This window comes from Oncorhynchus gorbuscha, linkage group LG03, assembly GCF_021184085.1.
Source record: "Oncorhynchus gorbuscha isolate QuinsamMale2020 ecotype Even-year linkage group LG03, OgorEven_v1.0, whole genome shotgun sequence".
Taxonomy (NCBI): domain Eukaryota; kingdom Metazoa; phylum Chordata; class Actinopteri; order Salmoniformes; family Salmonidae; genus Oncorhynchus; species Oncorhynchus gorbuscha.
This window is the reverse complement of record NC_060175.1, coordinates 4621126-4648874: the sequence shown is the minus strand read 5'-3', so window position 1 is coordinate 4648874 and position 27749 is coordinate 4621126. Positions and strand designations below refer to the sequence as shown.

Here is a 27749-nt window from a genome sequence, read left to right as displayed (position 1 = left end):
TCAGGAGACTAGGTAATGAGGATGATGGAAGAGGGGGTGGGGGGGGGTCTTACGAGCTGAGACAGGTGTTGGTCAGGAGACCAGGTAATGCGTCAGGGCTGATGCAGAGCAGGTGACCCAGACCCAGACTGCTGGGGTCTAAAGGATGCTGTAACAGGAGACTTAACAGCACTGAGCCTACACAGAGAACCAGAGAACAGTTAACATGGTGTCCCCACCAACGCAGAGAACAGTTAACATGGTGTCCCCACCAACACAGAACAGTTAACATGGTGTCCCACCAACACAGAACAGTTAACATGGTGTCCCACCAACACAGAACAGTCAACATGGTGTCCCCACCAACACAGAACAGTCAACATGGTGTCCCCACCAACACAGAGAACCAGAGAACAGTTAACATGGTGTCCCCACCAACGCAGAGAACAGTTAACATGGTGTCCCCACCAACACAGAACAGTTAACATGGTGTCCCCACCAACACAGAGAACCAGAGAACAGTTAACATGGTGTCCCCACCAACACAGAGAACCAGAGAACAGTTAACATGGTGTCCCCACCAACGCAGAGAACAGTTAACATGGTGTCCCCACCTACGCAGAGAACCAGAGAACAGTTAACATGGTGTCCCCACCAACACAGAGAACCAGAGAACAGTTAACATGGTGTCCCCACCAACACAGAGAACCAGAGAACAGTTAACATGGTGTCCCCATCAATGCAGAGAACCAGAGAACAGTTAACATTGTGTCCCCACCAACACAGAACAGTCAACATGGTGTCCCCACCAATGCAGAGAACCAGAGAACAGTTAACATGGTGACCCCACCAACACAGAACAGTTAACATGGTGTCCCCACCAATGCAGAGAACCAGAGAACAGTTAACATGGTGTCCCCACCTACACAGAGAACCAGAGAACAGTTAACATGGTGTCCCCACCAACGCAGAGAACAGTTAACATGGTGTCCCCACCAACACAGAGAACCAGAGAACAGTCAATATGGTGTCCCCACCAACACAGAGAACCAGAGAACAGTTAACATGGTGTCCCCACCTACACAGAGAACCAGAGAACAGTTAACATGGTGTCCCACCAACACAGAACAGTTAACATGGTGTCCCCACCAACGCAGAGAACAGTTAACATGGTGTCCCCACCTACGCAGAGAACCAGAGAACAGTTAACATGGTGTCCCCACGAACACAGAACAGTCAACATGGTGTCCCCACCAACACAGAGAACCACAGAACAGTCAACATGGTGTCCCCACCAACACAGAGCAGTCAACATGGTGTCCCCACCTACGCAGAGAACAGTCAACATGGTGTCCCCACCAACGCAGAGAACCAGAGAACAGTTAACATGGTGTCCCCACCAACACAGAGAACCAGAGAACAGTTAACATGGTGTCCCCACAAACACAGAACAGTCAACATGGTGTCCCCACCTACGCAGAGAACCAGAGAACAGTTAACATGGTGTCCCCACCAACGCAGAGAACCCCATGGTGTCCCCACCTACACAGAGAACCAGAGAACAGTTAACATGGTGTCCCCAACGAACCAGAGAGAACCAGAGAACAGTCAACATGGTGTCCCCACCTACACAGAGAACCAGAGAACAGTTAACATGGTGTCCCCACCAACGCAGAGAACCAGAGAACAGTTAACATGGTGTCCCCACCAACAGAGAACCAGAGAACAGTTAACATGGTGTCCCCACCTACGCAGAGAACCAGAGAACAGTTAACATGGTGTCCCCACCAACGCAGAACAGTCAACATGGTGTCCCCACCTACGCAGAGAACCAGAGAACAGTTAACATGGTGTCCCCACCAACGCAGAGAACCAGAGAACAGTCAACATGGTGTCCCCACCAACACAGAGAACCAGAGAACAGTCAACATGGTGTCCCCACCAACACAGAACAGTCAACATGGTGAACAGAGAACCAGAGAACAGTTAACATGGTGTCCCCCCCACAGTCAACATGGTGCAGAGAACCAGAGAACAGTCCCCACCAACACAGAACAGTTAACATGGTGTCCCCACCAACGCAGAGAACCAGAGAACAGTTAACATGGTGTCCCCACCAACGCAGAGAACCAGAGAACAGTCAACATGGTGTCCCCACCTACACAGAGAACCAGAGAACAGTTAACATGGTGTCCCCACCAACGCAGAGAACAGTTAACATGGTGTCCCCACCTACGCAGAGAACCAGAGAACAGTTAACATGGTGTCCCCACCAACACAGAGAACCAGAGAACAGTTAACATGGTGTCCCCACCAACACAGAGAACCAGAGGACAGTTAACATGGTGTCCCCACCAACACAGAGAACCAGAGAACAGTTAACATGGTGTCCCCACCAACACAGAACAGTCAACATGGTGTCCCCACCAACGCAGAGAACCAGAGAACAGTCAACATGGTGTCCCCACCAACACAGAACAGTCAACATGGTGTCCCCACCAACGCAGAGAACCAGAGAACAGTCAACATGGTGTCCCCACCAACACAGAACAGTTAACATGGTGTCCCCACCAACACAGAACAGTCAACATGGTGTCCCCACCAACACAGAACAGTTAACATGGTGTCCCCACCAACACAGAGAACAGTTAACATGGTGTCCCCACCAACACAGAGAACCAGACAGTTAACATGGTGTCCCCACCAACACAGAGAACCAGAGAACAGTTAACATGGTGTCCCCACCAACGCAGAGAACCAGAGAACAGTCAACATGGTGTCCCCACCAACACAGAGAACCAGAGAACAGTTAACATGGTGTCCCCACCAACGCAGAGAACCAGAGAACATGGTGTCCCCACCAACACAGAGAACCAGAGAACATGGTGTCCCCACCAACACAGAGAACCAGAGAACAGTTAACATGGTGTCCCCACCAACATTGAGAACCAGAGAACAGTTAACATGGTGTCCCCACCAACGCAGAGAACCAGAGAACAGTTAACATGGTGTCCCCACCAACGCAGAGAACCAGAGAACATGGTGTCCCCACCAACACAGAGAACCAGAGAACATGGTGTCCCCACCAACACAGAGAACCAGAGAACATGGTGTCCCCACCAACACAGAGAACCAGTTAACATGGTGTCCCCACCAACACAGAGAACCAGAGAACATGGTGTCCCCACCAACACAGAGAACCAGAGAACATGGTGTCCCCACCAACACAGAGAACCAGACAATGGTTAACATAGTTACCCTACAACTATACTGAGGGTTAGGTAACTAGTACAACTATATATAGATACTATACCGAGGGTTAGGTAACTAGTACAACTATATATAGATACTATACTGAGGGTCAGGTAACGAGAAACTCACCTTGATGATGAGAGGGTTGAAATGTGTTGAAAGGGTCTGAGTGAGTCACTTCCTGTCTGCCGCTGGACTGTTGTTTTCCATCTGAACACAAAAACAACATGTCAGACGGGCCTCATTAACAGTCACACTGGGCCAGTCAGACAGGTCTAACTAACAGTCACACTGGGCCAGTCAGACAGGTCTAACTAACAGTCACACTGGGCCAGTCAGACAGGTCTAACTAACAGTCACACTGGGCCAGTCAGACGGGCCTAACTAACAGTCACACTGGGCCAGTCAGACGGGCCTAACTAACAGTCACACTGGGCCAGTCAGACGGGCCTAACTAACAGTCACACTGGGCCAGTCAGACGGGCCTAACTAACAGTCACACTGGGCCAGTCAGACGGGCCTAACTAACAGTCACACTGGCCCAGTCAGACGGGTCTAACTAACAGTCACACGGGCCTAATTAACAGTCACACTGGGCCAGTCAGACGGGTCTAACTCACAGTCACACGGGCCTAATTAACAGTCACACTGGGCCAGTCAGACGGGTCTAACTAACAGTCACACGGGCCTAATTAACAGTCACACTGGGCCAGTCAGACGGGTCTAACTAACAGTCACAAGGGCCTAATTAACAGTCACACTGGGCCAGTCAGACGGGTCTAACTAACAGTCACACGGGCCTAATTAACAGTCACACTGGGCCAGTCAGACGGGTCTAACTAACGGTCACACGGGCCTAATTAACAGTCACACTGGGCCAGTCAGACGGGCCTAACTAACAGTCACACGGGCCTAACTAACAGTCACACAGGGCCAGTCAGACAGGCCTCATTAACAGTCACACTGGCCCAGTCAGACGGGCCTAACTAACAGTCACACTGGGCCAGTCAGACGGGTCTAACTAACAGTCACACTGGGCCAGTCAAACGGTCCTAACTAACAGTCACACTGGCTGGGCCAGTCAGACGGGCCTAACTAACAGTCACACTGGGCCAGTCAGACGGGCCTAACTAACAGTCACACGGGCCTAACTAACAGTCATACTGGGCCAGTCAGACGGGTCTAACTAACAGTCACACTGGACCCCAGTCAGACGGGTCTAACTAACAGTCACACTGGGCCAGTCAGACGGGCCTAACTAACAGTCACACTGGGCCAGTCAGACGGGCCTAACTAACAGTAACACTGGGCCAGTCAGACGGGCCTAACTAACAGTCACACTGGACCCCAGTTAAATGTAACAGGCGGAACTTGTAGCCTTGAGACATGGCTTGTCGTCCTAGCAACGGACCGGAACACAATGGTTTAAAATGTAAGGAGCAGGTAGGAATGTGATAATCCATAGGCGATTAGCCAATCATCCGTACCGTCTCTGAGGTGTCCTGGTCCCGGGGCCTTGCCTGGCGTTGACCTAGAGGGCAGCTGGGCACCAAACGTCTCCTTGGTGATGAAGGCTGTTCCTCCAGGAATGGCTACACAGTGAGGGCTGCTGCTGGCACCACCGGCACCCTGCAGCAGGGCAGTGGGACCAGACAGACCGGGGCTGGAGACGGAGAAGGGGAAAAGACTTCAGATTTACAGCACCTTCAAAAAGTGTTCACAGCTCGTGACTTTCCCCCCACAGTTTGTTGTGTTACAGCCTGAATTTAAAATGGATTAAATTGAGATTGTGTGTCAATGGCCTACACACACACCCGCCCCCCCCCCCCCAATAAATTCAAAGTGGAATTATGTTTTAGAGTGAAAACATGCTTAACAAATCACATAATAAGTTGCATGGACTCACTGTGTGTGAAAAAGTGTGAAATAGTGTTTAACATGATTTTTCAATGACAACCTAATTTTCTGTACCCAACACATACAATTATGTGTACGGTCCCCAAGTCAAGCAGTGAATTTCAAACACCAATTCAAACCACAAAGACCAGGGAGGTTTTCCAATGTTTCAAAAAGAATGGCACCTATTGGTAGATGGTTAAAAAAAAACAAAAAAAAACAGACATCGAGTTTCAAACAGGTCAAAATTAGTGCACTATATAGGGAATAGGGTGCAATTTGGGACATAGACCTAAGAGTGTGTTGGATCCGTGAGATGGAGGGAGTGAGAGAGGCCAGGGAAAAGAGGAGAAGAACAGAAGTGAATGTTTACAGCGCCTTCACAAAGTATTCACACCCCTTGACTTTTTCCACATTTTGTTGTGTTGCGGCCTGAATTTAACATTTTATTAAATTAAGATTTTGTGTCACTGGCCTACCCACAATAATGTCAAAGTGGAATCAGAGAGAAGGGCACCTACTGCTGACATTGAATATCCCTTTGAGCATGGTGAAGTTATTAATTACACTTTGAATGGTGTATCAATACACCCAGTCACTACAAAGATACAGGCGTCCTTCCTAACTCAGTTGCCGCTGTTAAGAAGGCAGAGCAGCGCTTTATTATAGACAGACTTCTCCCCATCTTAGCTACTGTTGTATCAATATGTTTTGACCATGACAGTTTACAATCCAGGGTTACTCCAAGCAGTTTAGTCACCTCAACTTGCTTAATTTCCACATTATTCATTATAATATTTAGTTGAGGTTCAGGGTTTAGTGAATGATTTGTCCCAAATAAAATGCTTTGTTTTTAGGACTAACTTGTTCCTTGCCACCCACTCTGAAACTAACAGCAGCTCTTTGTTAAGTGTTGCAGTCATTTCAGTCGCTGTAGTAGCTAACGTATATAGTGTTGACTGATCCGCAAACATAGACACACGGGTCTTTGGCATGTCGTTAGTAAAGACTGTAAAAAGTAAGGGGCCTAGACAGCTGCCCTGAGGAATTCCTGATTCTTCTAGGATTTTGTTAGAGAGGTTTCCGTTAAAGAACACCCCCTGTGTTCTGTTAGACAGGAAACTCTTTATCCACATTATAGCAGGGGGTGTAAAGCCATAACACCCTCTGTGTTCTGTTAGACAGGTAACTCTTTATCCACATTATAGCAGGGGGTGTAAAGCCATAGCACCTTCTGTGTTCTGTTAGACAGGAAACTCTTTATCCACATTATAGCAGGGGGTGTAAAGCCATAGCACCCTCTGTGTTCTGTTAGACAGGAAACTCTTTATCCACATTATAGCAGGGGGTGTAAAGCCATGACTGATATGTTTTTCCAGCAGCAGACTATGATCCATAATGTCAAAAGCCACGCTGAAGTCTAACAAAACAGCCCCCACAATCTTGTTATCATCAATTTATCTCAGCCAATCATCAGTCATTTATGTAAGTGCCATGCATGTGAAAGGTCCTTCCCTTCTTTCGTAATTAGATCAGACTTGGATGTGTAGTACATTTACATTTAAGTCATTTAGCAGACGCTCTTATCCAGAGCGACTTACAAATTGGTGTAGTGTCGGCATTTGTTGCTGGCATGTCATGCCTAAGTTTGCTCATCTTGCCAATGAAAAAAATATTAAAGTAGTTGGCAATATCAGTGGGTTTTGTGATGAATGAACCATCTGATTCAACGAATGATGGAGCCGAGTTTGCCTTTTTGCCCAAAATGTCATGTAAGGTGCACCAAAGCTTTTTGTTATCATTCTTCATGTCATTTATCTTTATTTCATAGCATAGTTTCTTCTTTTTAATTCAGTTTAGTCACATGATTTCTCAATTTGCAGTACGTTTGCCAAAATCGGTTGTGCAGCCAGACTTATGCCATTCCCTTTGCCTCATCCATCTAAAACATACCATTTTTCAATTCCTTATCAATCCTTTGGGATTTAATAGTTTTTACAGTCATTTTCTTAATGGGATTATGCTTAATAGTAACTGGAATAAGTAATTTCATACATGTGTCTAGTGCAGCGTCTGGTTGCTCCTCATTACACACCACAGACCAGCAAATATGCTTTACATCAACATAGGAATCACTACAAAACGTATTTTATGACCTCATACACTATATTAGGCCCAGTCTGACCTCTTATACACTATATTAGGCCCAGCCTTTGGAACGTTGACTGATAACCTGAACCAGGTTGCAGGCACTGGTTACAGATTCAAGCTTTTTCTTGTGAGGGCAGCTTGATGAAAGCCAGTCAATATTGAAATCACCCAGAAAATATACCTCTCTGTTGATGTCACATTCATTATCAAGCATTTCACACATGTTATCCAGATACTGACTGTTAGCACTTGGTGGTCTATAGCAGCTTCCCACCAGAATGGGCTTTAGGTGAGGCAGATGAACCTGTAGCCCTATTACTTCAACAGTATTTAACATTATCCAGATACTGACTGTCTATAGCAGCTTCCCACCAGAATGGGCTTTAGGTGAGGCAGATGAACCTGTAGCCATATTACTTCAACAGTGTTTAACATTAAATCCTCTCTAAGCTTTACAGGAATGTGGTTCTGAATATAGACCACAGCACCGCCTCCATTGGAATTTCTGTATTTTCGGTAGATGTTATAACCATGTATTGCTACCACTGTATCATCAAAGGTATTAACTAAGTGAGTTTCAGAATATGTTTCATGAACCTTGTTTCTTTAAGCTACATATGTTAACGTGGGTTATTTTTAGCACTTTTCTGGGATGCTTGATTGTTTTCATTACTTTTACTAGGAAGCTTAGCAGAAGTAGACATGCTCATGTTATTGATGTTATTGCAGGGTGAGCTGCACATAGTGGACTTCCTCCTAGGGCACATCGCCTCAGTGCTAACAGTTTAACTCTGGTTCATAGGCTCATGATTACTGCATTACAATAGCTGTGGGATCAGAGGCCTTCAGGGCAGTTAGAGAGACATACATTAGATTACTTACATTGTGTCTTCAAACACCCCTGGGATAATGTACATTTGCTGAAGCATCACGATGACTCAGTGTCTCAATGGTGGGGATTAACTGAGCAGGGTTTGGGTCATTGATAAATCATTTTCTCAACGCAGCCTTATAATGCTGTGTAAGGATCCAGGAACACAAATGATTTGGGTGGATCCCATACTCCTTAATATATTTGGTATGCTTGTCATCAACAAGGACGAGACTAGTTTTTAAAACATTTTAGAATTCCCCTTTCAACAGGACAATAACCTGGTTCAGTCTGCTTTCCACCAGACACTGGGAGATGAATTCACCTTTCAACAGGACAATAACCTAAAACACAAGGCCTAATCTAAACAGGAGTTGTTTAACCAAGACAACATTGAATGTTCCTGAGGGGCCGAGTTATAGTTATGACACACATCGGCTAAAAAATCTACGGCAAAGACCTGAAAAGAAATCAGTCTAGCAACTATCAACAACCAACTTGACAGAGCTGAGTGCAAGAATAATGAGCAAATATTGTAAAATGCTGCAATCTATACATTTCCAGCAACCGAAAGCTAAATATTGCCTTATATAATAACAAATAAAGTAAAATGGCGCAGTCAGTCTACAAGGTGGAGCAGTACCTCTCTTACATTCTTTGGCGAGAACCCTGATCCACTTTTGTAAAGTCATAACTTAACAAAATAAAGACTATAGCTAACCCTCCCCAGGTTGGAAAAGGCCTAATGTCTGTCTGAAAATCATTGGTCCGCATACTTTTCCTGTGTGCTCTCTGGTCCAATCATCTCATTACATATCATATACAGAAAGACTGGTCGACCCGAAGAGCAGTTAACCTGTTTCTGGGGACAGGTGTGTGTGTTTGGGTACCTGTTTCTGGGGACAGGTGTGCGTGTTTGGGTACCTGTTTCTGGGGACAGGTGTGCGTGTTTGGGTACCTGTTTCTGGGGACAGGTGTGTGTGTTTGGGTACCTGTTTCTGGGGACAGGTGTGCGTGTTTGGGTACCTGTTTCTGGGGACAGGTGTGCGTGTTTGGGTACCTGTTTCTGGGGACAGGTGTGCGTGTTTGGGTACCTGTTTCTGGGGACAGGTGTGCGTGTTTGGGTACCTGTTTCTGGGGACAGGTGTGCGTGTTTGGGTACCTGTTTCTGGCGATAGGTGTGTGTGTTTGGGTACCTGTTTCTGGCGATAGGTGAAGCCACTGCTTTCCTTCCTTTCTCTGCGTTCTGTAGTTTAGTCTTCATCTCGTTCATCTCAGCCTCTTTGAAGTGCAGCTCAGACAGCAGGGACTGCACCTGCGGACACATTAGAAGAAACAGATGGACTTTATTGTCCAATTGTACACAGACGTCCAACGGAAACTTGTATTGTGCTTTTTTCCAACCCCTCCGTAAGACAGAGGTTGGATAGGTTGGAGTGTCAAAATACTGCCAGACAAACCAGTGGGTTAGATGGTCATCAGAAAACCATTATAACAGAATACCGCCAGACAAACCAGTGGGTTAGATGGTCATCAGAAAACCATTATAACAGAATACCGCCAGACAAACCAGTGGGTTAGATGGTCATCAGAAAACCATTATAACAGAATACCGCCAGACAAACCAGTGGGTTAGATGGTCATCAGAAAACCATTATAACAGAATACCGCCAGACAAACCAGTGGGTTAGATGGTCATCAGAAAACCATTATAACAGAATACCGCCAGACAAACCAGTGGGTTAGATGGTCATCAGAAAACCATTATAACAGAATACCGCCAGACAAACCAGTGGGTTAGATGGTCATCAGAAAACCCAAATGGCACCCTATTCCCTTTATAGTGCACTACATAGGGCCCTGGTTAATAGTATAACGGGGCGCTATTTGGGATGCATACAATATCAGCGAGAATGGATGAGAAAGATTTCATGTAACCCATGTAAAGCTGTGGCTCATCACCTTGTGTCAGACATGTAAATAACCATTGAAGTAAAGGATGAGATACCCCTTCACGCGAAACTGACTTCAAGGTGCTGCCAACAGTTTAGCTTCATCCACTGTAACGGGTGTCAGTGTGATGCTAACAGTTTAGCTTCCTCCACTGTAACGGGTGTCAGTGTGATGCTAACAGTTTAGCTTCCTCCACTGTAACGGGTGTCAGTGTGATGCTAACAGTTTAGCTTCCTCCACTGTAACGGGTGTCAGTGTGATGCTAACAGTTTAGCTTCCTCCACTGTAACGGATGTCAGTGTGATGCTAACAGTTTAGCTTCCTCCACTGTAACGGATGTCAGTGTGATGTTTACAGTTAGGGCTTCCTCCACTGTAACGGGTGTCAGTGTGATGCTAACAGTTTAGCTTCCTCCACTGTAACGGGTGTCAGTGTGATGCTAACAGTTTAGCTTCCTCCACTGTAACGGGTGTCAGTGTGATGCTAACAGTTTAGCTTCCTCCACTGTAACGGGTGTCAGTGTGATGCTAACAGTTTAGCTTCCTCCACTGTAACGGGTGTCAGTGTGATGCTAACAGTTTAGCTTCCTCCACTGTAACGGGTGTCAGTGTGATGTTTACAGTTAGGGCTTCCTCCACTGTAACGGGTGTCAGTGTGATGCTAACAGTTTAGTGTCCTCCACTGTAACGGGTGTCAGTGTGATGCTAACAGTTTAGCTTCCTCCACTGTAACGGGTGTCAGTGTGATGTTTACAGTTAGGGCTTCCTCCACTGTAACGGGTGTCAGTGTGATGCTAACAGTTTAGCTTCCTCCACTGTAACGGGTATCAGTGTGCAGTGGAGTGAGCTTACATCACATATGGTTTGGGTCGGCATAGGGTTGCAAAATTCCTGTAACTATGCAAAAACTAAAAAAAGGACCAAGTTTAACAGAAATCCAGGCTGGAGGATTCTGGATGTCCTGCTTATTCCCCCCTGATACCTGATAAATTACAACCAGGATTTCTGGGAAATTTGAGAACTCTAGTTCGGACTCGGCAGGATAGTGTGTAAAAGGTGGTTTCGTAACACATCGGGGTTTGATAGTCGTACAGAATCAAAAACCGACTTGGGACATCTACCTTCTTGGAGAGCTCCTTCTCCTTCTCGCTCTGAGTGTCTCTCTTCTCCCTCTCCAGGAGGAGCTGAGCCTGTCTTTGCGTCTCCTTCTCCTGCTGGGCGACCCTAAGGGAGTCACGTAGCACTCTGATCTCTCCGTTCTTCATCAGGATCTCCTCCTCTACCTCCTTTAGCTGGAGAACGACACCACATCACACTGTCATATTCCACACTTTATTACTTGATTTTGACTAGCCAAACATGATATTGAGCTGCTGAGATTTCTTAAAAGTAAACTAGCAATGTGAATATATGTCACGAGACTTTCCAGGATTTGAGTTTCACAACTCGGCATATCAGTTTACTACCTTTTTCTGGAGGTCTGCTTGTTGGGCTTCCAGTTCCTTTAAATGCTCCCCGTCAGTCTTAGACTGATGTCTGTTCCCTGCAAAAACAAAAAGGACAAAATATATTCTGACAGGAATGGAAGAACAAGAGGACAATATTTATTTTTTTACTATTTTCTATATCGTAGAATAATAATGAAGACATCAAAACTATGAAATGCGAAGGGTCTGATTTCACTATTATTAAAACAAGACCCAGATAGCAATATAAAGACCCAGTCTTTCAAAAAAAACTGGAGGCCTCGTACACTTCAATGTCGGGATGCAAAAATAATAGCAAAATGCATAGCAGAATAAAAAGGGTTTTACCAGTTATTGTTCATCCTGATCAGACAGGTTTTTTACATGGACGATACATTGGAGATAACATAAGACAAACTACTAGATATAATAGAACATCATGAAACATCTAAGAAGCCAGGCCTGGGTATTTATAGCGGATTTTGAAAAGGCATTTGATAAAGTAAGACTGGATTTTATTTATAAATGCCTGTTTTTTTTCCATTTCGGTGATTCGCTTATAAAATGGGTAGAAAAAATGTATAGCAACCCCAGGTGTAAAATAGTAAATAACGGCTACTTAGAGAGTTTTGAATTGTCAAGAGGAGTTAAACAAGGGTGTCCGCTGTCACCATATCTATTCATTATGGCCATTGAACTGCTATTAAAATCAGATCCAATGACAACATTAGAGGATTAGAAATCCAAGACTTAAAAACAAAGTTGTCCATGTATGCCGATGACTCAAGTTTTATATTAAGTCCACAGGCTAGATCCCTGCAATGTCTCATTGAAGATCTAGATAACTTTTCTGGACTCTCTGGACTAAAACCTAATTATGAAAAATGTTCAATAATACGTATTGGATCTTTAAAAAAAATACAAATTTTACATTACCCTGCAGTTTACCTATAAAATTGGCTGATGGTGAAGTAGACATACTCGGTATTCATATCACAAAATATATAAATAAGCTCTACACATTGAATTTCAATAGAAAAGTTGTAAAAATAAACAAGATCCGTGTAACCATGGAGAGGTAAATACCTATCTATTTACGGAAAAATTTCCCTGATTAACTCCTTAGTGAGTTTACTCACTTAACTCCAGATAATTTGTTTTTTTAATCATGATAATTAAAAATAAAAACTTTCTGGGATCCTAAACCAGACAAAATAAAGCATGCCTATCTATATGATGAATACGAATTGAGGTTGAGATTATTATATATAAAAGCATTAAATCTCTCTCTAAAAGCTTCACTTATTCAAAAGTTTTACTTGAACCCTAAATGGTTCTCAAGTAGATTACGAAGAAAAGCTCATCCATTGTTTAAAAATGTCCTTTTTGCCTTTGTGCAGATTGCCATGTCTCATTTTCAATTAATTGAAATTATACTCTTTTTCAAACAAGCATTGCAGAGCTGGCTACAATTTAAATTTCATCCCCCTGAAAAGATAGTTCAGCCATAATATTTGTTCTCAAACATGCTGGTTGATAAAATACCTGTATTTATGGGAAAGATGTTTGAAAACGGTATTTTGTTTTTAAAATTATATTGTAAATTGGAATGGTAGAGTTATGTCCTTCATGGAGTTATCAGAATTGTACGGGAAGGTCTGCTCAATCCAAGATTACAGCCAATTTTTGAACAGCATTACCCCAAAAATGGAGGAGGCGGGAGGCAGTGGGAGGAGGTAGGGAACTGGTCTGTCTGCCCAATATAAAGGATCAATACTGGAGGAGGCAGCAGGAGGAGGTAGGGAACTGGTCTGTCTGCCAATATAAAGGATCAATACTGGAGGAGGTAGGGAACTGGTCTGTCTGCCCAACATAAAGGATCAATACTGGAGGAGGCAGCAGGAGGAGGTAGGGAACTGGTCTGTCTGCCAATATAAAGGATCAATACTGGAGGAGGCAGTGGCAGCGGGAGGAGGTAGGGAACTGGTCTGTCTGCCCAACATAAAGGATCAATACTGGAGGAGGCAGCAGGAGGAGGTAGGGAACTGGTCTGTCTGCCAATATAAAGGATCAATACTGGAGGAGGCAGTGGCAGCGGGAGGAGGTAGGGAACTGGTCTGTCTGCCCAACATAAAGGATCAATACTGGAGGAGGCAGGTGGCAGCAGGAGGAGGTAGGGAACTGGTCTGTCTGCCCAATATAAAGGATCAAAACTGGAGGAGGCAGGTGGCAGCAGGAGGAGGTAGGAGGAGGAGGTAGGGAACTGGTCTGTCTGCCCAATATAAAGGATCAAAACTGGAGGAGGCAGGTGGCAGCAGGAGGAGGTAGGAGGTAGGGAACTGGTCTGTCTGCCCAATATAAAGGATCAAAACTGGAGGAGGCAGCAGGAGGAGGTAGGGAACTGGTCTGTCTGCCCAATATAAAGGATCAATACTGGAGGAGGCAGGTGGGAGGAGGTAGGGAACTGGTCTGTCTGCCCAATATAAAGGATCAAAACTGGAGGAGGCAGGAGGAGGTAGGGAACTGGTCTGTCTGCCCAATATAAAGGATCAATACCGGAGGAGGAGGTAGGGAACTGGTCTGTCTGCCCAATATAAAGGATCAATACCGGAGGAGGAGGTAGGGAACTGGTCTGTCTACCCAATATAAAGGATCAATACCGGAGGAGGAGATAGGGAACTGGTCTGTCTGCCCAATATAAAGGATCAATACCGGAGGAGGAGGTAGGGAACTGGTCTGTCTGCCCAATATAAAGGATCAATACCGGAGGAGGAGGTAGGGAACTGGTCTGTCTGCCCAATATAAAGGATCAATACCAGAGGAGGAGGTAGGGAACTGGTCTGTCTGCCCAATATAAAGGATCAATACTGGAGGAGGCAGGGGGAGGAGGAGGAGGTAGGGAACTGGTCTGTCTGCCCAATATAAAGGATCAATACTGGCAGAGGAATAAAAATAGCATAAATAGGAAAGTTACCAGTTTCATTTGAGGACCAGGATGTTGACAACTGTGCCATACAGATTACAAAATAAGAGATTTCCGATGTACAGGGTGTATGAGTTGATATATAAAACATTGCAAGATTCAAGACCTCGTACTTTTCAGCTAAAATTATAAAGAATTCTTGCCTGCAACAAAATGTTGAATATTTGGGGCATAATATTATCAAAGCTCTGCAGATTTTGTTGTGAGGATACAGAATCAATAGACCATTTATTTTGGTATTGCCCTCGGGTAGCCTGTTTCTGGTCTCAGGTTCAGGAATGGTTGAAAAATGCATAGCATTGATCTAAAATTGACCCTAGAAATAGCACTGTTAGGAGATCTGGAGAGACCAGGTCAGTCAATTCATAATACTCTTAGTAAAAGTACTTATCTTCAACTCGCAATCTGTGGATTCTATTCGATTAGATAGATTGAAATTGTACGTTAAACTTCACAGCATAGTTGAAAGATATATGTTGCGTAGAAATCCGAAGAGGGTGGTCAGCAGAGATAGATGGGATGGGCTGAGGGAAGCTGAGGGTTGGGATGGGCTGAGGGTGACCAGCAGAGATAGATGGGATGGGCTGAGGGTGACCAGCAGAGATAGATGGGATGGGCTGAGGGTGACCAGCAGAGATAGATGGGATGGGCTGAGGGTGGTCAGCAGAGATAGATGGGATGGGCTGAGGGAAGCTGAGGGTTGGGATGGGATGGGCTGAAGGAAGCTGAGGGTTGGGATGGGCTGAGGGTGACCAGCAGAGATAGATGGGATGGGCTGAGGGTGACCAGCAGAGAGGGGTGGAATGGGCAGAGGGAAGCTGAGGGTTGGGATGTGGAATTGGAGTGGGAGTGGAGTTGCTGGAGTTCCTTCGGCCTGGTGGGAGATCTGTCAACGTGCCCTTGAGCAGGGCATTGACTCTGGATGCTAAATACCAAAACTTTGGCAGCCATACCATTCTAAAGACCTTTATTCTACCTGTAAAATGTATGGGAAGATAATTTAAATTAATTAGATCTGCGTTCATATTGTTGAGTAATGGAATAAGATTATATATAAAAATCTTATTCCATTACTCAACAATTTGAATAATCTTCCCATAAATCTTACAGGTAGAATAAAGGTCTTTATAATGGCATGGCTGCCAAAGTTTTGATATTTATTTTCGGTAATAGCAATTACCCCACCGAAGACATTCTTTAAAAAAAGTATACTTTATTGAATATCCTAAACAATATACATGCAGTGAAGCCGCAACTACACCAGTCATCCAACAGACTCCCATTCAGAGTGACACACAGAAGCATCCAGAGTCAATGCCCTGCTCATGAAATAACATATGGAATCATGTAGTAACCCCAAAAATATTTATTTTAGATTCTTCAAAGTAGCCACCCTTTGCCTTGATGACAGCTTTAAACACTCTTGGCTTTCTCTCAACCAGCTTCACCTGGAATGTTTTTCCAACAGTCTTGAAGGAGTTCCCACATATGCTGAGCACTTGTTGGCTGCTTTTCCTTGTGGTCCGACTCATCCCAAACCATCTCAATTTGGTTGAGGTCGGGTGATTGTGGAGGCCAGGTCATCTGATGCAGCACTTCATCACTCTCCTTCTTGGTCAAATAGCCCTTACACTGCCTGGAGGTGTGTTGGGTCATAGTCCCACTAAGTGCCAACAAGATGGGATGGCTTATCGCTGCTGAATGTTGTGGTAGCCATGCTGCTAAAGTGTGCCTTGAATTCTAAATAAATCACTGACAGTGTAACCAGCAAAGCACCATCACACCTCCTCCTCCATGCTTCACGGTGGGAACCACATGCGGAGATCATCCGTTCACCAGCTCTGCATCAGTTGAAACCAAAAATCTCCAATTTGGACTCATCAGAAGGACAAATTTCCACCGGACTAATGTCCATTGCTCGTGTTTCTTGGCCCAAGCAAGTCTCTTCTTATTGGTGTCTTTAGTAGTGGTTTCTTTGCAGCAATTCGACCATGAAGGCCTGATTCCCACAGTCTCCTCTGAACAGTTGATGTTGAGATGCGTCTGTTACTTGAACTCTGTGAAGCGCTTATTTTGGGCTGCATTCTGAGGTGCAGTTAATTGCCCATTTCTGAGGCTGGTAAACTCTAATGAACTTACCCTCTGCAGCAGAGGTAACTCTGGGTCTTCCTTTCCTGTGGCGGTCCTCATGAGAGCCAGTTTCATCGTTGTGCTTGATGGTTTTTGCGAAACTCCACTTGAAGAAACCTTGAAATGTTCTGCATGTACTGACCTTCACGTCTTAAAGTAAAGATGGATCTGCCGTTTCTATTTTGATTATTTGAGTTGTGTCTAAATCTTTTGACCGGTAACGTTAGTGTACATTCTGTCAGGAATGGAAGAACAAGAGACCAATATATATTCTGTCAGGCATAGTTAAGTGCTTTAGGCCACAGACAGTACATTTATTTCAGAAGTCTTACCGAAAGTGTCTTTACATGGTAACTCGGGGATCTCTCTGTCTCTCATGGAGTTACTCCTAGCCAGACCAGAGGGTTGCTGTCTGCTCCCCGAATACGGCTTCGTCGACTCCCCTGGTTGAGGACCAATGGGTCCCATCCCCGTCCCTTTGGAGCTTGGCCCTGGTCCTGCTAGATCCCCGTTGACGGCCTGAGATGCTATGATATCAATCTCTTCCAGATCATCCTGGGTAAAGTCATCGTCACCTCCGAAGGGGTCGTTACATGGAGCCGCAGGGCTCACCACCTTGAGGCGCTTGCGGGGTGGGTACGCCATGTTACCGGGCCAGGGGGTCCGACTACTTTTTTTTTGCCACTAAAATTACTATAAAACGTGTAGCTTGGATAGCCAAGTAGAAACGTTTTAGCTAGCTAGCGAACTTTGGCAAGCTAAGTCAATGCCAGTCAATGTGGGTCAGGGAACTCAACCATTCAACCTGAACCTCTCCGGTATTGCGGTTCAAAGCAAGCCTCTGGCTAGTTTTTGTCGCACGTCTCACAATTTAGAAGGCATTCCTAAAAATAAAATAAAAAGTTCACAAAAAATAACTGCAGGCTAACTCAGTTAGCAAGCTATCAAACCATCTTTCAAACTTTTTACAGAAGGAGCTAATCACAACGCTGCTTATTCACGACCTCAACATAAACAGCGATCCTATTGGTCGAGAAAGCGCTCCGCGATAAAAAAAAAAACTGTATGGATCGCCAAAAGGGACAAAAATAACAACGCCGAGTTTTGCCATCTCTCTCTCTCTTTCTCTCGCTCTCTTATCTTATCCTTCTCTCTCGGAGCAGACAAAAAAATCTCCACACAAAAAAAGGGACAGAGACAGACTTTTAAAAAATGGATTCCCAAGAGATTGTTTACGCAACATTTCATCTCAGTGAATTAATTCAATCAATGACACATTGTGTCAGTAGTACATATCAGCTCATAAAATAAAGACATTGAAATACTTCGCCCATATGTTTAAAAAAAATAATTTTTATGTATATTTGCGGTGATATCATTATGGCATAATTCTGTGTAACATTTAGTGAACAAAGTTCAACTACATTCTCTCCATTTACACAAAAAAAAGGAGAGAGTGAAATCTGTATGACGTCATAGGCGATGTGTGACAGGATTGGTTGCCTGGGGGTTCTGTGGGTACTCCAGAATGTTTACCAGCTGAGCAGAAAAAAGAAGCAGTGTTGTGAGCGCCAAAGATTACACTGAAATACGTGAATTTTTTTCTCCTCCCCCCCACCACACGTAATCCACGTTTACCCCCTTTTCAAAATCTCCTAGTCATATTTGCAAGGAGAAGAAGCGATACAGTAACTTTTTTTCCCCCTTCCTGATTGTAGACCAGGTTTGTTTTATTTTTCTTCTCGTGTCATTTATGTTTATAATTGCAACAAAGAGAGATGGTGTCGGGTCGTTATAACATTGTTATTACCTAGGTTGTTATTTTCGATACAATCTTGGTATAAATGTAATTTGAGTTTGATTGTGAACTAATGTTCTCCGTTTGTTTACTCTATGAGACAGATATAAAATGAAAACGGAGGTATCCACAGCAGCGAATTTCATCTCCAGATTACTGAAAACAACTGGACTGCTATCCGAGGAGCAACTTCATCATTTCAGCTATTCCCTCGAAAAATCTCTGGGAGGTAAAATGAATGGGGAATATGACTGTTCATACATAGGGTAGCCTATAAAAAACACCAGACAAGTATGCATTCCATCACACGGTCAGTAACGTTTAAAACAACAACAAAAAATGTAAGCAGATCAAGTAGAAGTTTAGGGCTACAGGCTATGAATGAACATTAGACTGTCATTTAGCTAGCTACCTGTAGGACAGAAAACATAGACACCAGGATAGGACATAATAATCATTGTGTGGATTGTTTTGTTTTGTAATTGCTGCTGATATTCTTGCTATTAAAATCTTCAATGGTGATTGATGTCTGAGTAGCAGAAGTGTCTCTCTCTCACACACACACACAATGACAAAACATGAAGGACAGAGAGCAAAAATGGCTGTTTTGACTGCCCAATCCTTATCTACATCACACGGCAGGGTTACCTAGTGGTTAGAGCGTTGGACTAGTAACCAGAAGGTTGCAAGTTCAAACCCCCGAGTTGACAAATCTGTCGTTCTGCTCCTGAACAGGCAGTTAACCCACTGTTCCTAGGCCGTCATTGAAATAAGAATTTGTTCTTAACTGACTTGCCTGGTTAAATAAAGGTTAAAAAAAAATCCAGACATGACTTTATTGTTTATTTTTGCAGAGCACTACCAACACCACTGGTTCCCTCACGCTCCTTGCCGGGGCTCAGCTTACAGATGCATCAGAATCAACGAGAACCACAAGATGGACCCAGTCATCGGTGAAGCCGCCGGCACCATCGGACTGACCAGAGAACAGCTCTTCACCCTTCTGCCCAGTGAGCTTACCATGTGGGTGGATCCATACGAGGTGTCATACCGGATAGGAGAGGACGGCTCCATCTGCGTTCTCTATGAATCTGAGCCATCGTCATCGTCAACACAGCCTGAAACAGCCTCTATCCAGAGCCAAGAGGACAGCAACAACAGAACCATTTCGGGCAGCTGCAAAGGTGAACTGAGAGTGGGGATGGGGAGGTCCAAAACGCCCAAGTCCTTCACCACAATAAGGATTTCCAGCAGCTAAATGTTTACCTGCCCCATCCACCTGGACACTTGGACATAGGTCAGACACACATATTAGTTAGAATAATTGTTCATTTCTTTCTTTTTTAATATTAAAATATGTTTAGTACTCTGATTATCAACTTGTTCACCTTTATGGATACTACACTACTATTTTGAGATTATTGACAGAAAATTAATTTTAGTGTATGGTCTTCATGTTGCTAATTTATATACGGTATATTGAAACACACGGCATTTGAATGCAATGTCATAAGGCTAATGATTTCATCAAACATATGATTGGATTATGTCTGCATCCCAATTGGTCAACTGTGTGACATTGAAAAGGGAGGGTCGGGGAGGCACAGAAAGCAACATTTCAAAATATAAACCATAGAGATTAAAAAACATAGTTTGATATATTGATAATACAGGACACAGGAAATGCCTTTATGTTATTGGTTCCCAACCAGGGGTACTAGGACGATCCACAGAGGGTACTTGAGAAGATTAATGAGACCACAGTTACTGGTTAAAATGTACATGTGGGGGTACATCAAGGGGTACTCCGGGCAGAGCCAAATTCAGTTGGTGGGACCGTAACAGCCAACTTCAGTTGGTGGAACCGTAACAGCCAACTTCAGTTGGTGGGACCGTAACAGCCAACTTCAGTTGATGGAACCGTAACAGCCAAATTCAAGTTGATGGAACCGTAACAGCCAACTTCAGTTGGTGGAACCGTAACAGTCAACTTCAGTTGGTGGAACCGTAACAGCCAACTTCAGTTGATGGAACCGTAACAGCCAACTTCAGTTGGTGGAACCGTAACAGTCAACTTCAGTTGGTGGGACCGTAACAGCCAACTTCAGTTGATGGAACCGTAACAGCCAAATTCAAGTTGATGGAACCGTAACAGCCAACTTCAGTTGGTGGAACCGTAACAGCCAACTTCAGTTGGTGGAACCGTAACAGCCAACTTCAGTTGGTGGAACCGTAACAGCCAACTTCAGTTGGTGGAACCGTAACAGCCAACTTCAGTTGGTGGAACCGTAACAGCCAACTTCAGTTGGTGGAACCGTAACAGCCAACTTCAGACCGTAACAGCCAACTTCAGTTGATGGAACCGTAACAGCCAACTTCAGTTGGTGGAACCGTAACAGCCAACTTCAGTTGGTGGGACCGTAACAGCCAACTTCAGTTGATGGAACCGTAACAGCCAAATTCAAGTTGATGGAACCGTAACAGCCAACTTCAGTTGGTGGGACCGTAACAGCCAACTTCAGTTGATGGAACCGTGACAGCCAACTTCAGTTGGTGGGACCGTAACAGACAACTTCAGTTGGTGGAACCGTAACAGCCAACTTCAGTTGGTGGAACCGTAACAGACAACTTCAAGTTGATGGAACCGTAACAGCCAAATTCAAGTTGATGGAACCGTAACAGCCAAATTCAAGTTGATGGAACCGTAACAGACAACTTCAAGTTGATGGAACCGTAACAGCCAACTTCAGTTGGTGGAACCGTAACAGCCAACTTCAGTTGATGGAACCGTAACAGCCAACTTCAGTTGATGGAACCGTAACAGCCAACTTCAGTTGGTGGGACCGTAACAGACAACTTCAGTTGGTGGAACCGTAACAGCCAACTTCAGTTGGTGGAACCGTAACAGACAACTTCAAGTTGATGGAACCGTAACAGCCAAATTCAAGTTGATGGAACCGTAACAGACAACTTCAAGTTGATGGAACCGTAACAGCCAACTTCAGTTGATGGAACCGTAACAGCCAAATTCAAGTTGGTGGGACCGTAACAGCCAACTTCAGTTGATGGAACCGTAACAGCCAACTTCAGTTGGTGGAACCGTAACAGCCAACTTCAGTTGGTGGAACCGTAACAGCCAACTTCAGTTGGTGGGACCGTAACAGCCTAATTCAGTTGGTGGAACCGTAACAGCCAACTTCAGTTGGTGGAACCGTAACAGCCAACTTCAGTTGGTGGAACCGTAACAGCCAACTTCAGTTGGTGGAACCGTAACAGCCAACTTCAGTTGGTGGGACCGTAACAGCCAACTTCAGTTGATGGAACCGTAACAGCCAAATTCAAGTTGGTGGGACCGTAACAGCCAACTTCAGTTGATGGAACCGTAACAGCCAACTTCAGTTGGTGGAACCGTAACAGCCAAATTCAAGTTGATGGAACCGTAACAGCCAACTTCAGTTGGTGGGACCGTAACAGCCAACTTCAGTTGATGGAACCGTAACAGCCAACTTCAGTTGATGGAACCGTAACAGCCAACTTCAGTTGGTGGAACCGTAACAGCCAACTTCAGTTGATGGAACCGTAACAGCCAAATTCAAGTTGATGGAACCGTAACAGCCAACTTCAGTTGGTGGAACCGTAACAGCCAACTTCAGTTGGTGGAACCGTATCAGCCAATTTCAGTTGGTGGAACTGTAACAGACAACTTCAGTTGGTGGAACCGTATTCGAAAAAGGTTGAGACCTACTGCCTTAAGTTACGTTGATATTTTACATATTTAGAACTTTCAACTTGAGGTAAAACCTCTAAAAGGTTGTTTTGAAATATATTTGAATAAAGTTAGATAAAACGTTATTCCACAGCCTAACTTAAAGAATTAGAATAAGTAAATAAAGTAAATCACTATAAAGTGTAATCTAAATAAGAACACAAAGTCATGAGATCTCCATTTCGCAGTAGAACGTACCAGTGGCACCGTCATAGGATGCTGCCTTTCCAACAAGTCAGGTCATCAAATGTCTGCCCTGCTAGAGCTGCCCTGCTAGAGCTGCCCTGCTAGAGCTGCCCTGCTAGAGCTGCCTCGCTAGAGCTGCCCCGCTAGAGCTGCCCCGCTAGAGCTGCCCTGCTAGAGCTGCCCCGGTCAACTGTAAGTGCTGTTATTGTGAAATGGGAATGTCTATGAGTAACCATGGCTCAGCCGCAAAGTGGTAGGCTACACAAGCTCACAGAACAGGACTGCCCAGTGCTGAAGCGCAAAGAGGGTCAAAATTCTCTGTCCTTGGTTACAACACTCGCTACCAAGCTCCAAAATGGCTCTGGAAGCAGAGTCAGCACAAGAACTGTTCATCGGGAGCTTCATGAAATGGGTTTCCATGACCGAGCACCAGCCTAAGATCCTCAAGTGTATCGGCTGGAGTGGTGTAAAGCTCGCCACCATTGGACTCTGGAACAGTGGAAACACGTTCTCTGGACTGATGAATCACGCTTCACCATCTGGCAGTCCAACGGACTAATCTGGGTTTGGCGGATGCCAGGAGATCGCTATCTGCACGAATGCATAGTGCCAACTGTAAAGTTTGGCGGAGAAGGAATAATGGTCTGGGGCTGTTTTTCATGGTTCAGGCCCCTTAGTTCCAGTGAAGGGAAATCTTAGCGCTACAGCATACAATGACATTCTAGACGATTCTGTGCTTCGGTCACAAACCGGCCCATAGCCTATAACAAAAAGGGAGACAGAGATCAAGTAATAAATATATTTATTAACTATATACACTTGACAATGGTGTGTGTAGTCAGTAGTGTAAGTGAGTGGTTGTGTGCATAGATGGTGACAATGAGGTGTGTTGAGAGGTGCCAAAACAATCATGCCACAAAACACAACAGTGTGTCTGCATGGGGACTCTCCTCAAGGAATGGGGGAAAGGTGTAATTATCCCCGGGACACACCCCCACGCCTAGGTGTGTCCCATTTGGCTGACGATACTCCCCGCTCCGCCCACTGACATCCTATTATGAAAAACAAGAGCAAAGAGTAAGAATTCGGGCAGGCAGAGTGGGAGGGTCGTCACCCCCCCCCCCCAAAAATACTAATGACCACCAAGGACCCAGGAACACCACACCAACTATTGCCCTTGTTAACACTACCCACCTGCCCCAACGTGACTCGCATATACCTGCCCCAACGTGACTAGCATCCACCTGCCCCAACGTGACTCGCATCTACCTGCCCCAAAGTGACTCGCATCCACCTGCCCCAATGTGACTAGCATCCACCTGCCCCAATGTGACTAGCATCCACCTGCCCCAATGTGACTAGCATCCACCTGCCCCAATGTGACTAGCATCCACCTGCCCCAATGTGACTAGCATCCACCTGCCCCAATGTGATGTATGTAAAGTGCAGGGATGCGTGAATCTGTGTGTGTGAATGACTGAGTGAAAAATGCAAAACTACAAAGGAACAAACAAAACAGGATCATACCTGGAGGAACAGAGAGAGAGAGAGAGGTGGTTAGTGAAGCAGTTTAAATACTCTGATCCCAGATGACTCCTCCAATCACTAACGACCCTCCTCTGCCTGCACCCTATTCCCTATATAGTGCACTACTTAGCACCCTATTCCCCTGCACTGCAGAGGAGGGGCCGTGATACTGTACATAGGATTTTTCTATTGTGTTATTGACTGTACATTTGTTTATGTGTAACTCTGAGTTGTTGTTTTTGTTGCACTGTTTTTCTATATCTTGGCCAGGTCACAGTTGTAAATGAGAACTTGTTCTAAACCAGACATGGGCAAACTACGGCCCGCGGGCCACATACGGCCCGTTAGGTTTTTTAGTAAAAACCTCCTTTTTTCCACTTTCCCTGCAATGCCCACGTTTCCCCAATAGATGGCGCACTCAAAACACATTGACCGTTGTTGGAGTGGCGCGTATTTCTCTTTATTTCACTTTAATTTTCACTTCGTTTCACGTCACCATTAAGCCCTTCTGTGAAAATGAGCGGACCAAAGAGAAGGAAAGTGGACAGCGAATGCCGAGTGTTTAATAAGGAGTGGACAACAAAATACTTCTTCACTGAAGTCCGATCAACGGCTGTATGTCTGATATGCCAAGAAGCTGTTGCGGTTTTCAAAGAGTACAATATCAGCCGTCACTTTGCCACGAAGCATGCAAACTATGCTAGCAAGCAGTTAACACAAGAACGGGCGGCTACTGCTCAGAGGTTGGCAGCTAATTTACAGAGTCAACAGAACTTTTTTCACCGTGTTATGAAAAAATGCATATGGAAAGTTTGGAAGTGCGTCTTTTAATTTCAGAGCAATGCGCATTTACGCACAGTAGCGGTACAGTAGCTTAATTAACACGCCGCACATCGCTCTTAATTTAAATTTAAATTTTCAGCTGCAGGTAGGATATTTAATACAGCCTAAATCTGTGTGCTTGGCAACGATACACGTGTACTGTTTGCGCGTGAAGGCGAGGGCGTCCGTGGCGAGTTTGTAGAGCGCGCGGTCAGGACAATCCATAAATCACAGTGCGTATGTTATTTTAATCTATTTACATTTCCTCCTCCCAGTATCTGCGAAATAGTATGTAAATGCCATATCTTGCATATTCCTTGAGACAAATTTATTAACTGGTAAGGGCTATTTTTCACATTTGAAAGACAGTTAATAAATTGGGTTGTAATGTTCTTACTGTGCTATGAGGTTTGCACACACTACATTTAATGCTTTAGTATATCCGGCCCAAACACTCCCTCCAAATGCTCCTGGCCCGGCCCCTCTGTCAAATTTTAGAACCCATTGTGGCCCGCGAGTCAAAAAGTTTGCCCACCTCTGTTCTAAACTGTCCTACCTGGTTGAATAAATGTGAAATAAACCGCCTTAGCTTTCAGCAAATCTGTCAGAGGAGCGACTACGGTAGAGAAGTTCCTACAGAATCTACGGTAATAACCAAGCATTCCCAAGAAACGCATCAGTTCCTATTTAGTAGTTGGCAGTGGAAAAGCATCAATAGCTATCACTTTAGCCCGAACAGGACGCACTTCACCCTGCCCAACCACCTTACCAAGGTACACAACGGTCGCCTGAGCAAACCTCACACTTAGCCAGATTGCCTCACTATCAATCTGCAGCCAGGCGTTGAAACAAGGCTTCAATACGAGACAGATGCTCCTCCCAAGTATCTGCATAAACCACTACATCGTTCAGATAAACAACCCAACCAGACCGGAGACAACCCTGTTCAAAAGACGCTGAAAAGTGGCAGGTGTGTTACGCAAGCCGAAACCCATAACCAAAGTACAGACCTGAGAGTGTAATAAAGGCAGGGATTTCACGTTCCCTACTCGTCAGTGGCACCTGCCAATAGTCCTTTAACAGTTCAAACTTCACAAGACCCCCGCTTGTCACAACCCGGCTCACTAACTTAGCCACTCAGACCTGATCAACGCGGTCCTCCATCCGAGGAAGAGGAAATGAATCTGGCGTAGTGACATTGTTTACCTTATGGTAGTCCTTACAAAATCTGTTTGTCCCATCCGGTTTACTGACCAAGATACAGGGAGAAGCCCAGCTGGAGAAAGAAGGCTCTGCAATATCACCATCCAGCATGTACCTGATCTCGGCGTCCAGACAACTCTGTTTTTCTGGAGAAACTCTATAGAACCGCGGACGGATGGGGTCAACATTCCCAACGTCAATATTGTGTTCTATTAAGTTTGTAGGTATATCAGAAAGCAAAACTGGAAAACTCAGAATCAGACCGAACAACTCATCTCTCCTATAAGCAGGTAGATGAGCGAGAAGGCTATCCAAAAGATCCTGTTTCTATTAATTTTTGAATCTACCCTGCAGTACGCAATCTTCTGCACCAGGGATCTCCTCCTTACTATGCACGGACCTAGCATGACAAGAAGAACCCAGCAATGTAACAGTACCGGCCAAAAGAACAGGTTTACCATCCTCTGAGGACTCCCACTCTTCGGGCTCCAAAGGCAACGTGGATAATAGGATTTTGGCAGATTTTTACATGGGACAGTTGTTGCGCTTTCCTCCGTTCTGGAGGAGCAACTAGATAGTTTTGCTCAGTGTACACTGGTGCACAACTGTATATGGACCTTGAAACTTTTCTTGAAAAGGAGAACCAACCATTTGCAGCCGAGCAAGAATCTGGTCACCTGGACTAAAGTGACGATGCTCAGCTCGCTGATCAAATATTCCTGTCATCCTCCCCTGGGAAGATGATAGCTTCTCTTTAGCAGTCGTCGCGGGAAATCACACACAGAAGATAACAGGGACTGAGGTGGCTCGGGAGACTTCCATACATCCTGGAGCACCGCTAGAAGCCCATGCACACTATGTCCGTACACCAGGTCATTTGGACTGAAACTCCGTGCTCTCCTGTGAAACCTCGCTGGTGGCTAACAGTAACCACGGCAACCCACACTCCTAATCCTTATCCATGTCCGTACAATTATCTCTCAACAAAGACTTAAGTGTTTGATGGAAATGCTCTAGCGCTACTTGACTCTTTCGCATCATATAAAAACACAGACACGGAAACAAACACACAGGGAAACCCAGGCTACCTAAGTATGATTCTCAATCAGAGACAACTAATGACATCTGCCTCTGATTGAGAACCATACTAGGCCGAAACATAGAAATCCCCAAATCATAGAAAAATAAACATTGACTGCCCACTCCAAACTCGACAACATACAGTGATCGCTACATAAATAGTCATATTAAACATTCATGAAAATACAAGTGTCTCACATGTTTCGAAAGCCTAGAATCTTGCTAATCCAACTGCGTTGTCAGATTCAAAAAAGGATTTACTGCGAAAGATTACGATGCGATTATCTGAAGATAGAGCCCCATAAAAAACAACTATTTCAACCAGCACAGGCGTGTAACAAAATCACAAACTGCAATAAAATAAATCGTTTACCTTTGACGATCTTCCTCTGTTTGCAATCCCAATGCTCATTGTTACACAATGAATGATCTTTTGTTTGATAAAAGACATTTTTATAGCCTAACACAAAACATTTTGTGAACCGCTTGTGTCGTGAATTCCGTCTCATTCCATTTTCGACGACACATTCGATGTAAATACACATACTAAACGTGACTTTTCCAGTCATGTTTGGTTTAATTGCAATCAACTGGTTTGTTTGTAACACAACCAAACCTGATGGGTCATTTCGCAGGATATATTGACTGAAAGAAACCGATTTGAAGACAAGAAGTAATGACATCATT

General features: G+C 44.7%; 2 protein-coding genes across 2 annotated transcripts in view; one reads left to right on the top strand and one right to left on the bottom strand.

The window, feature by feature from the left end:
• LOC124024949 (ATR interacting protein) overlaps nucleotides 1-17700 on the bottom strand; it is a 41375-nt gene extending 23675 nt beyond the window's left edge. The window contains exons 1-7 of the mRNA XM_046338665.1: nucleotides 17013-17700; nucleotides 11568-11644; nucleotides 11223-11393; nucleotides 9346-9464; nucleotides 4719-4894; nucleotides 3361-3441; nucleotides 54-177 (exon numbers count right to left, since the gene is read on the bottom strand). Coding sequence (XP_046194621.1) covers nucleotides 54-177; nucleotides 3361-3441; nucleotides 4719-4894; nucleotides 9346-9464; nucleotides 11223-11393; nucleotides 11568-11644; nucleotides 17013-17325 — 1061 coding nt within the window. The 5' untranslated portion in view covers nucleotides 17326-17700. The remainder of the gene's footprint in view (nucleotides 1-53; nucleotides 178-3360; nucleotides 3442-4718; nucleotides 4895-9345; nucleotides 9465-11222; nucleotides 11394-11567; nucleotides 11645-17012) is intronic.
• Nucleotides 17701-18208: 508 nt separating this feature from the next.
• si:dkey-42i9.4 (uncharacterized protein LOC492503 homolog) lies at nucleotides 18209-19850 on the top strand. Its single transcript, XM_046333734.1, has 3 exons — nucleotides 18209-18403; nucleotides 18583-18707; nucleotides 19333-19850. The coding sequence occupies exons 2-3, from the start codon at nucleotides 18590-18592 to the stop codon at nucleotides 19734-19736; spliced, it is 522 nt and encodes a 173-aa protein (XP_046189690.1). The 5' UTR covers nucleotides 18209-18403; nucleotides 18583-18589; the 3' UTR covers nucleotides 19737-19850.
• Nucleotides 19851-27749: the final 7899 nt, after the last annotated feature.